Source organism: Oncorhynchus masou, chromosome 31, assembly GCF_036934945.1.
Source record: "Oncorhynchus masou masou isolate Uvic2021 chromosome 31, UVic_Omas_1.1, whole genome shotgun sequence".
Classification (NCBI taxonomy): Eukaryota; Metazoa; Chordata; class Actinopteri; order Salmoniformes; family Salmonidae; genus Oncorhynchus; species Oncorhynchus masou.
Genome location: NC_088242.1, coordinates 54,339,384 through 54,350,304, shown reverse-complemented (window position 1 = coordinate 54,350,304; position 10,921 = coordinate 54,339,384). Strand labels below are relative to the sequence as shown.

Here is a 10,921-nt window from a genome sequence, read left to right as displayed (position 1 = left end):
GGGACCTTATATATACAGGTGTGTGCCTTTCCAAATCATGCCCAATCAATTGAATTTACCATAGGTGGACTCCAAGGTGTAGAAACATCTCAAAGATGATCAATGGAAACAGGATGCACCTGAGCTCAATTTCAAGACTGAATACTGATGTAAATAAGGTATTTCTGTTTTTTTTATTTGTTATACATTTGCAAAGTTAAAAAAAAAAAGTTTTTGCTTTGTCATTACCTGGTATTGTGTGTAGAAAAAAACATTGAATCTATTTTAGAATAAAGCTGAAATGTAACAAAATGTGGAAAAAGTCAAGGGGTCTGAATACTTTGCAAATGCACTGTAAATGTGTGTCCTCTCCTCCCCTTTCCAGTATGTCCCTGGTTGGGTCCCTAAAGTCCCCTTATGGTTTCTTGCTCATCCCTGTGTCTCATCTCTTTGTCCAGACCGACACCACAACACTACCCTGGCAAGTATTCAGCTCAGTTTAGTCCAGTGTTTCCCAACCCTGGTCCTCCAGTACCCCCAACAGAACACATTTTCATTGTAGCCTTGGACAAACGCACCTCATTCAACCTATTTGAGGGCTTGATGATTAGTTGACAAGTTGAATCAGGTGTGCTTGTCCAGGGATCCAATAAAAATGTGTACCGTTGGGGGTACTCGAGTACCAGGGTTGGGAAACACTGCTCTATTCAATCTGTATCGCTGAAGAATGTAGGTTAAGGTCATTTACTATTGAGCAGACGAAACCGTGAATGCAGTATTTGCTAATAGAGCCGTAAATCATTTTAATAGAAGAGATAGGCAGTTAACAAAGGGTAACCTAATGCTTAAAGGGAGATAGGTGTGTGCGCGTGCGCACTAACCAGGAAGGACTGGCACTCCAGCAGTGGTTCCACTCTGTGTTCTGACAGTATAACTGTACAGTTGGAGAACGACTGTTTCAAGGTCTTCCTCAGGACCTGCAACGTTCTGTGAACCAGAAACAAACCAAAACGCAACCATTAGACAATGTTCTTCAGTCAACCATCAACAAACCAGAGTACGCTCAATTAACCAGAGAGTTTAACAGTAGGCCTGCATACACACATATATAAACACACACACACACGCGCGCCGTCTCTCATTCTCCCTTCATTCTCCCTTTACGTACAAACTCCTTCCACTCTAGCTTCCCCAATGTGCACTTACTGCTGAGATTACTCTGAAGTAGACCAGTGTCATCAACCACCACTAATTCACTCATGACAGGCACCATTTAGCTTAAAGACCTGTGTCTTTACGTGTGGTTACACCCATTCTGTGCAAACACACACACAGTCAAAGACTTACAGTAAGTCCTGGAATTGTCACCATATGCAGCGAGACACTTAGGCTGCGTTTACACAGCCACCATAAGAACCCAATCTGATTTTCTTTCTATATCCAATCTTTTTTTCTGGACGTCCACACTGTTTTACATGTGATCCATATCGGATTTGCACATTCACACGGATGTAGCCTCAGAAGGGAGGTTGTCCTTGTAATGACTGGTCATGGGCAACAACAAAAAAACACTTCAGAGCAAACAAATCTGTTTGAGCGTCCAGACAGAGGTCGCATACGGAAGATCAGGTTTGTATCAGGATTCAGGTCCACATACTGTATGGAGGCGGTATGAATCAGAAGTCAAAGGCTGTGTTTACACAGGCAGCCCAATTATTGGCAAAAGAGCTGACCTGATCGGTCAAAAGCAATTAATGAAAAAGATCAAATTGGGCTGCCTGTGTAAATACAGCCCAAAAAAATCTGATTCCATGTGTTTTTTTGTTGTTGCTGATTACACATTAGCGAAAAGATCAGATAGGTATCAGATATGCAAATAGTTGGCAAAAGATCTGAATTGGGCTGCCTGTGTAAATGCAGCCTCATACAAACACCAGAGGAGGCTGGTGAGGGGGAGACGGCTCGTAATAATTAATGGAATGGAGTCAATGGAATGGTATCAAACACATGCAAACCATGAGTGTTTGAGTGTTGGAGACCATTCTATTCATTCCGTTCCAGCCATTACTCACTTAAAGTGCCACTCGCCACCACTGGCACATACATTTATCTTCCATGTCCAACCCCAAATCCAACACGCACTCTCTCGCTTTCTCTCGCTCACTCTCTCGCTTTCTCTCGCTCACTCTCTCCTCTTACATGGGGTCGAGGAAGGCGCTGGGTTCGTCCAGCAGCAGTATGCGGGCCTTGCTGAGGATGGAGCGGGCCAGACACATGAGCTGCTTGTGTCCGTTACTCAGGACGTAACCCCCGTCCTCCAGCTGGAAGTCCAGCTTGTCTGGGAACTGCTCTATCACGGACTTCAGACCCACCTGGACGACACATAGGACCGGAAACACCGGAGGATCTCAATCAATCAATCAACCAATCAAATGAAATGCACTGACTCAGTGGACTCCAACGGACCTCCGTAGGCAGGGCAAAACAGGTGACATGGAGTCTGATGTGGATTTCAGGTTAGTTCTACACACCGTCATTGTAAGCATGTACCGTGCTTGCGTTAGGTGATCCATTTATAGGAGAGCAACTTCACATGCGCTATGGTCACAGGGTCAAGCCGAAGCAGACTTGCATGTGACTCCTGTTTCCCGCCTGGCTGTGCTTACTATGCAACTACCAGTATGGTGTGGCTATGGTGGCACCGTCACTGCCCTACTGACACACACGAACACAGCAGCGCCTTACCATCAGCATAGCATGTCAGAACGAGGTTACTACGGCATGGCAGGAAAGGGGTCAGCGGGACTCTAGTGTACAGACAGAAGGATGCTCAGACAGACAGGAGAAAGGTGAAGAGAGAGAGGGAGGACAGTGATAGAGGGGACCTGTTGTGATTGAGGCTAGGGTTAGGGTGGAACTGGAATGTAGACATGAAGCTAGGCTTAGGGCTGTGGTTGAGGATTAGGGAAGGGTTAGAGTTGAGGGAAGGGTTAGGGTTGAGGGAAGGGTTAGGGTTGAACAGGGATGTGGACGTGAAGCTAGGGTTAGGGCTGTGGTTGAGGGTTAGGGAAGGGTTAGGGTTGAGGGAAGGATTAGGGTTGAGGGAAGGGTTAGGGTTGAACAGGGATCTGGACGTGAAGCTAGGGTTAGGGCTGTGGTTGAGGGTTAGGGCTGTGGTTGAGGGTTAGGGCTGTGGTTGAGGGTTAGGGCTGTGGTTGAGGGTTAGGGCTGTGGTTGAGGGTTAGGGCTGTGGTAGAGGGTTAGGGTGGAACAGGTATGTGGACTTGAAGCTAGGGTTAGGGTTAGACCGGAGACCAGTGTGACTGATGTGAATGTCGTGTCTCACCTCCTCAGCCACCCGCCACAGTTCCTCGTCACTGTAGCGAGCGTGTGGATCCAGGTTCATACGGAATGTACCAGTCAGGATGAAGATTTTCTGTCCAGAAAATCAGATTAGGGCATATATTCACCATAGCCAAATACCATTGAACATCTGAGCACTAAGTCTAGTTGTGGGGTGGTATTTACCTGTGGCACCACGCCGAAGGCTTTCCTCCAGGTCTGTAGGGTGACCGAGTTCCAGGAGACCCCATCGATGGAGATCTCTCCGTCTGTAGAGGCCAGTCGCAGGAGGGCCGATAGCAGAGTGCTCTTTCCTGAGCCTGTCCTCCCCAACACACCCACCTACACACAAAGCAATGAACATCCACCCGGTTAAAATACAGTTAAAATACAGTGCCGACACAAAGCAACACCGTATTCCGATTATGTCCCTAAAATGTAGAATACAGATCTTGAGCCAGCATTTCTACCATGATAAACCAACACTATGTGGAACGGGAGACTACTGTAGAATTAGTATTGGGGAGTAGTGAACTACATGTAGTTCAACCAGTAATTGAACTTGCAGTAGCGTGGTGGTAGTTCAACTAAACTTAAATCTAGGTAGTGTTTTCAGTAGTTAATTGCTTTTTTTTTGAGGAGCTAACTACTGGAAATACAAAAATAAGAGAAGATATGGGTGAAATAGGCCAGAATTTCCTTTATTTTTCAGCATCAGACCTGCCTAATTCTCACTTGAAACATAGTTGTGTTTAAAAGGATAGACGACACATTCTGTTTACATCTGACTCCAAATCTGTTCTTCTGATTGTTAGCCGATGACGTTTCAGATTTAGATATGCACATTTTCCAGTAAGTAGTTTTGATGGAGTGAACTACTTTTTCAAAGTAACTTTTGTTAAGTCAACTATATTTTTCTTAAGGGTAGATTTAGCGTAGCTTAACTTCTTTCAGTGAGAAGTAATTGGTAACTTGGTAAACTATATTTCCAGAGTAGCTTCCAAAACACTGTGTAGAACCACTCTCCCACAGGCCAGTGTCAGTGAGTTAGACCATTAACGGGAAGCTTGAGCTAATGGCTAGGGCGGTAGGCTAAAGTGCTGACACAAAGATAGTCTCCCTTAGGCCTCGTTACTAGGAACTGTATCCATCCTAATTACCTCTCAAGACATACCACAGGGAGTCTGAGTCTCTCTTGCCTCCTAACAGCCCGAGAGAGATTCATATACTGAATTCCCCGCCTGAGAGCAGGACCATCAGCCCCTCATCAGTCGCACGCAGGCACGCACACACACACACAGAGAGTGACCTACACTCTGTCCTCCTTCCACAGTGAAGGAGAGGTCCTGCAGGACGGAGCGTCCAGCCTCTGTGTATTTGACGGTCAGTCCTTGGACATCCATGTGGCCCTGGTTGGGCCAGCAGTCCTGGGCGTGGGGGTTGTCGATCACCAGGTCTGTTCCTTTACCACCTCCACCGCTGGGTCTGGGCTCCTCTTGAGGCAGGTCGATGAACTTGAAGACCCGGTCTACCGATCGCATCTGGGGGAATAGGGGATGGAGAGATAAGAGCGATTGGAGGGAGTTGTGTGTACGTGCTGTGCACTTGTCATGAGAGAATAACAAACAATCTGTAAATAAGTACATGTGTGTTACCTACTACCCTGCAATGTGTGACGGTATGTTTGAGTAGTGAGCTCCCCTCACCGGTTAACGAGTTCTATTCCCACACAGTAGTGTCAGTCAGTCTGGCAATAACAGTGAGTGTTTCCTCTCACTCTGTGAGCACGAGGAGAACTACATGTCCTGCACTGTGATTAGAAGAAACACGGAGCCTGAACGCAGCTCATTTCAACAGCAACAATACACACACACACACACACACACACACACACTGAATATATTCTTACCGAACAATAAAACAAGTAGAGTATCCTGCACAAGCAAAGCCAAGGAGATTCATATTTCATGGAGCGTGTGATTGTGCTACTGATGACTGACCATGGGTAATGTGGTATGTGAATGCAAATACACCTCTATCTGCCGTGATGCTAGTGATGATTGATCCAAACTGTGTGTGTGTACATACCAGTCCGTCCACAGTGATGCTGGTAATGACAGCCCATTGGAACGTCCCAAGGATGAGCATGGCTAAGGCCACGATGATGCCAATCTCCCCAGGCTTGTCCTCTGTGGAATACACACACACATTATCAATGGGCAGTCAGCAGTCACACACACACACACACAGGTAATAGCACACTTCATTTGCATCCTGACGTTATACACACACAAACGCACAGGTATTAATGAAAGCGAACGCTGTCAAATTACCTCTAAATTCACTCCCAACATAAACACTGTGGTCCATTGAGACATTCTACAGGTGCATGCAAACGTACTGGCATTTATGCAGGTCGAAAGTAAATATGTGTACATGCAATGCAATCAGCATCTCCTGACTATGTTCCAAACGTATTTCTAAGCTGTCAAAATGGTGTGTGTGTGTGTGTGTCTGTCTGTCTGTCTGTGCCACTCACGGTTGGTTCCCACGGCGATGAAGACTGCGGCAGAGAAGAAGAAGACGAAGATGATGTCACAGCGGAAGAGGAACCATCGCAGCGTTGCGAGGTAGTGGAACCAGGTGGCCGTGTGGGTGTTCAGGGCCTTGTGGAACAATGTCTCAAAGTAGGACTGACGACCAAATGCACGTATAGTCCACAGACCCTTCAGAGAGATGATGAGGTGGGAGAATATAGGGCTACGGGCTGAGAGGAGGAGGAATGAGAGAGACAGAGTGAGGAAGAGAGAGATAAAAAAAGAGTTTGTAGAAGAGGAAGAAAAATGTATCAAAGGGGGAGAGAGAGAGAGAGAAAGAGAGGAGGCAAGTAGAGAGATAACGAATGGAGAGATGCAGGAAGGGGGAGAGAAGAGAAACACAGAAGCATTAGTCAATCACTCACAGGAGGTTCGACACAATATCTATGTTCTTCTTCACCAAAACGCATGGTTGATGTGGACTTGTTGACAGAATTTCAATTCACTTCCTGGCCCCAACCCTGACTTACAGTACGCCACATAAGCTACAAAACATCAGTTTGCTTTTCCACAGGGGGCATGTTTATGTAAAGGAGTCCCCAAGAGTCAAGTGTACCAAGCTTCACAGTCTATGTGCCGGGGGTCCTGTGTGAACTTAAGTATGCTCCCTCTAATTCTCTCTCCCTCTCTCCTTTCCCTCCAGGAGGACCTGAGCCCTTGGACCCTCAGGATTACCTGGCCCGATGACTCCTGGCTGTCCCCAGTCCACCTTGACTTGCTGCTGCTCAGTTTCAACTGTTCTACCTGAGGCTATGGAAACTTGACCTGTTCACCAGACATCGTCCCGGACATGCGGTTTTCAACTCGCCCCCTCTACCTGCTGTCTCGACCACGGAATGATCGGCTATGAAAAGCCAACTGACATTTACTCCCGTGGTAGTGACCTGTTGCACCCTCTACAACCACTTGTGATCATTAGTCGACCCTGCTGGTCATCTGTGAACGTTTGAGCATCTTGAGGAACAATATGGTCTTAATGGCCACGTTCTCTTATAGTCTCCATCCAGCACAAGCCAGAAGAGGACTGGCCACCCCTCAGAGCCTGGTTCCTCTCTAGGTTCCCTGCCTTTCTAGGGAGTTTGTCCTAGCCACTGTGCTTCTACATCTGCATTGCTTGCTGTTTTGGAGTTTTAGGCTGGGTTTCTGTATAAGCACTAGGTGACATCTGCTGAAGTAAAAAGGGCTTTATAAATAAATGTGATTGATACGAGACAGTGTCCCAACAATAAAGAGCGTACAGTATTTTCTCATGCCACATTGCATAAAACCAAGGCTCTTGTTACGAGATGAAACCCTGACGTTTCTCCTGTACAGACGTAGGAAACACAGATGAGCTTGGTGATAAATTCACTGAAAACCCCACGGTTACATTGACAGGATTCCACTTTTCACGTTGCCTCATTTTGACCAGCTAACAGCCTAAACGCCAATCAGGCAACATTTTGGACTAAACGTTCAAATTCTGTTGCAGCTGGATAACTTGCTGCGGCAATACAAATTAAGATCCTACACCTGTATCTCTTACAACAGTCCGGCATGGACAGACAGGCAGGAAATGGACTGAAATGGATGGAAGAAATGTGACAGCCTCTCTGCTCTCCAGTAGCTTTGATCACAAACAGGTGAGTGAAAGCCTCTTTTTTGTAGGGGTATTATATGAATCAACGTCGATTCATATGGATCTTTAAGGGCCTCTTTCCGCCAATAAAGGACAAGTGTAGAACAAGGCAATCATACAAGAGAATCTGCGCGTGTGTGTGCTTGTGTGTTTTGTCCAGGAAGGAACAGTTACAGAGAATGTGGGTATCTTGTCCAGTCGTGCATGTTTTGGGAAAGGTTGCCGTTGGGGGTTAACTGTGTGTTTCGTCTAGTTGTGCATTGGGAGACAGGGGGAGAGTTTTGTCCTTTTGGGGACAGTAAGTCTGTGTGTGTGTTCAGTGAGGGACCGTGAGAGAGCGATGCCAGGATGGAGCCAGAGGAAATCCCTGATCACGTTTTCACCCTCCATGGCTGCGGGAAGGCCTTGTTGCCATCGGCGACACACTCGGAATGACAGGATCAGGAGGAGTAATGTCAGAATGTCCCAAGACCCGGCACGAACACACACACACACACACACACACACACTTCTTTCTCACTAAGTAAGTTAGGGGGGAATGTATGAAATGTTTTCAGAGTGTTGGGAATTGTTGTGGTGAGGGAGAATGTAGAACTGTTACTTTGTTCGCCTCCTTGCACAGTACAATGTAACTTCTGTATCTGCCCATCTTTCTCGCCAATCAAGATGAATCACGCACACCTCCAGTACTTGAGAGTTCTCCATCCCCAGCCCCAGGTTAATCTGTCAAGAGCCCCATCCAATCCCCCTCCCTGTCTCACCCTCAGCCTCCAGTTGTTTGAGCTGCTGTCCCGTATGCAGAAAGTACTTCCTCAGAATCACGAATATGACGGCCAATGGGATCGCGGCAATGAAGATGTACGGCCTCATGATGGACACAGTGAATATGGCGCCCAGCACGATCAGAGTTAACTGGAGGGAGACAATAGGAAAGAGTCAGATAGATAGATAGATAGATAGATAGATAGATAGATAGATAGATAGATAGACACTGAGACGGGCAGAGCAGACAGCCACCTACCTGGATGAGGTCAAACAGTGCAAGGGGAAGCATGTCGTCGATGGTGGCCATGTCTTTGGTGAACCTGTTCATGATCCGACCTAAGTGCAGGGCAGAAAAACACATGGAATTGACTGCAGCTGGTGGTCGTACTGACTAACTGAAAGGCTGACAGACTGACTGATTGATGTATAGGCTGTGAGGTTGTAAGGACAACTGACTGATAAGTTAGCCATTAAAGTGTTCAGACACCGGTAGATGCATGTACACTATGTGTCTACAGCTGATGCATAACCCTTGGTTAAGCCAGGGGTTTCAGCAGCTGCGCTCACCAGTCTTCATAGTGTTGAGTACAGCCATGGGGGCCCTGAGCACAGCGGTCAGCATCTGTTCATGCAGCCTCTTGGACACGGTCAGTAAAGTGTGGACCAATGGCAGGCCTCTGAAGAACCCCAGCGCCAGAACGCTCTCCGACGTCGCCACGTAGATGTAGATGATGTAATAGGCGCTGGTCGGCGTGACGATGACTGGCTTTTGGACAGCGGGGGACGAGGCGTTGGCGTGTTGCTGGTCTACGAAATTAGGCGCCGACGGGTTGGCCTCCTCTGTCCAGATCTTACTGGGAGGGAGAGAAGCAGGCACAATGTTTGCAATGGTATCTGAATGGTGGTCTTTTGTCTGAGTACTGTACTTTGTATTGGGCTGTTTATATGTTATCGGGCTGATCTTGGGGTCTTGTGGTGAATACTACTTGTTCACAATTGATCGTAGGCTGATGTTAAACATGTATTGTAAATGTTTATCAGCACAGCATTACGACAGCATCTAAACTGCAGAGGGGGTTCTTGCTGTTCTTTTGTAGGTTTCCTATACTATCCATTATCTTCTGTAGAAAGAATATTACACATAAAATAAACTTACTCTGTGATAAGAAATATCCCCAGGACAGAGCCAGCAACCTACAATAACACGACAAACACAGTTAGACTGAGGGTGGCACCTTGCATTGTAATTCAATTGTCAACAGGCAATATAATTAGGCAATATAATTAGGCAATTATGTTCCAACAGAGACCCTGTAGTAGAAAGAGGAGGAAGGGAAGTGCTACTAAGGTTCACAATAGTACATTTTGGGACACAGAAGGTGCTCTTTGGTAAAAGGGGTGAATTGGCATCAAAAAGAAAGGAGGACCAAGGCACTCTTCATATAATTGATTGAAATGCCTTTATTTGTATGGCATGTTCAATAGAAACAACGTTTTAAAAATCCGCCGCGTTTCGGCTGCATGGCCTGAAACGCGTTGGATTATTTCTTCTTGAGAGACCCTGTAGTCTCGCACTACGTCACTCCGTATTCTCGTTCAAGAATTCCAGAAAGGCTGGAGTTGAGGTTAGGGTTCTCTAATACAGAATTGTTATTAGTTAATATAGAGTATTTTCTCTAATACAGTATTGTTATGGGTTAATATAGAATCTTCCCTCTAATACAGTATTGTTATGGGTTAATATAGAATCTTCCCTCTAATACAGTATTGTTATGGGTTAATATTGAATATTTCCTCTAATACAGTATTGTTATGGGTTAATATGAATATTTCCTCTAATACAGTTAATATTGAATATTTCCTCTAATACAGTATTGTTATGGGTTAATATAGAATATTTCCTCTAATACAGTATTGTTATGGGTTAATATAGAATCTTCCTTCTAATACAGTATTGTTATGGGTTAATATAGAATCTTCCCTTCAAACAGTATTGTTATGGGTTAATATAGAATCTTCCCTCTAATACAGTATTGTTATGGGTTAATATAGAATCTTCCCTCTAATACAGTATTGTTATGGGTTAATATAGAATCTTCCTCTCATACAGTATTGTTATGGGTTAATATAGAATCTTCCTTCTAATATAGTATTGTTATGGGTTAATATAGAATCTTCCCTCTAATGCAGTACTGTTATGGGTTAATATAGAATCTTCCTCTCATACAGTATTGTTATGGGTTAATATAGAATCTTCCTTCTAATACAGTATTGTTATGGGTTAATATAGAATCTTCCCTACAGTATTGTTATGGGTTAATATAGAATAATACACAGTATTGTTATGGGTTAATATAGAATCTTCCTTCTAATACAGTATTGTTATGGGTTAATATAGAATCTTCCCTCTAATACAGTATTGTTATGGGTTAATATAGAATCTTCCCTCTCATACAGTATTGTTATGGGTTAATATAGAATCTTCCCTCTAATACAGTATTGTTATGGGTTAATATAGAATCTTCCTTCTAATACAGTATTGTTATGGGTTAATATAGAATCTTCCCTCTAATACAGTATTGTTATGGGTTAATATAGAATCTTCCTTCTAATACAGTAT

General features: G+C 44.9%; 1 protein-coding gene across 1 annotated transcript in view; it reads right to left on the bottom strand.

Annotated features, from left to right (window-relative positions):
- LOC135524125 (cystic fibrosis transmembrane conductance regulator-like) overlaps positions 1–10,921 on the bottom strand; it is a 44,925-nt gene that overhangs the window by 3,162 nt on the left and 30,842 nt on the right. Inside the window, exons 18-28 of the mRNA XM_064951334.1 lie at positions 9,458–9,495; positions 8,869–9,155; positions 8,558–8,637; positions 8,298–8,448; positions 5,861–6,088; positions 5,410–5,510; positions 4,635–4,862; positions 3,508–3,663; positions 3,326–3,415; positions 2,179–2,351; positions 861–966 (exon numbers count right to left, since the gene is read on the bottom strand). Coding sequence (XP_064807406.1) covers positions 861–966; positions 2,179–2,351; positions 3,326–3,415; positions 3,508–3,663; positions 4,635–4,862; positions 5,410–5,510; positions 5,861–6,088; positions 8,298–8,448; positions 8,558–8,637; positions 8,869–9,155; positions 9,458–9,495 — 1,638 coding nt within the window. The remainder of the gene's footprint in view (positions 1–860; positions 967–2,178; positions 2,352–3,325; positions 3,416–3,507; positions 3,664–4,634; positions 4,863–5,409; positions 5,511–5,860; positions 6,089–8,297; positions 8,449–8,557; positions 8,638–8,868; positions 9,156–9,457; positions 9,496–10,921) is intronic.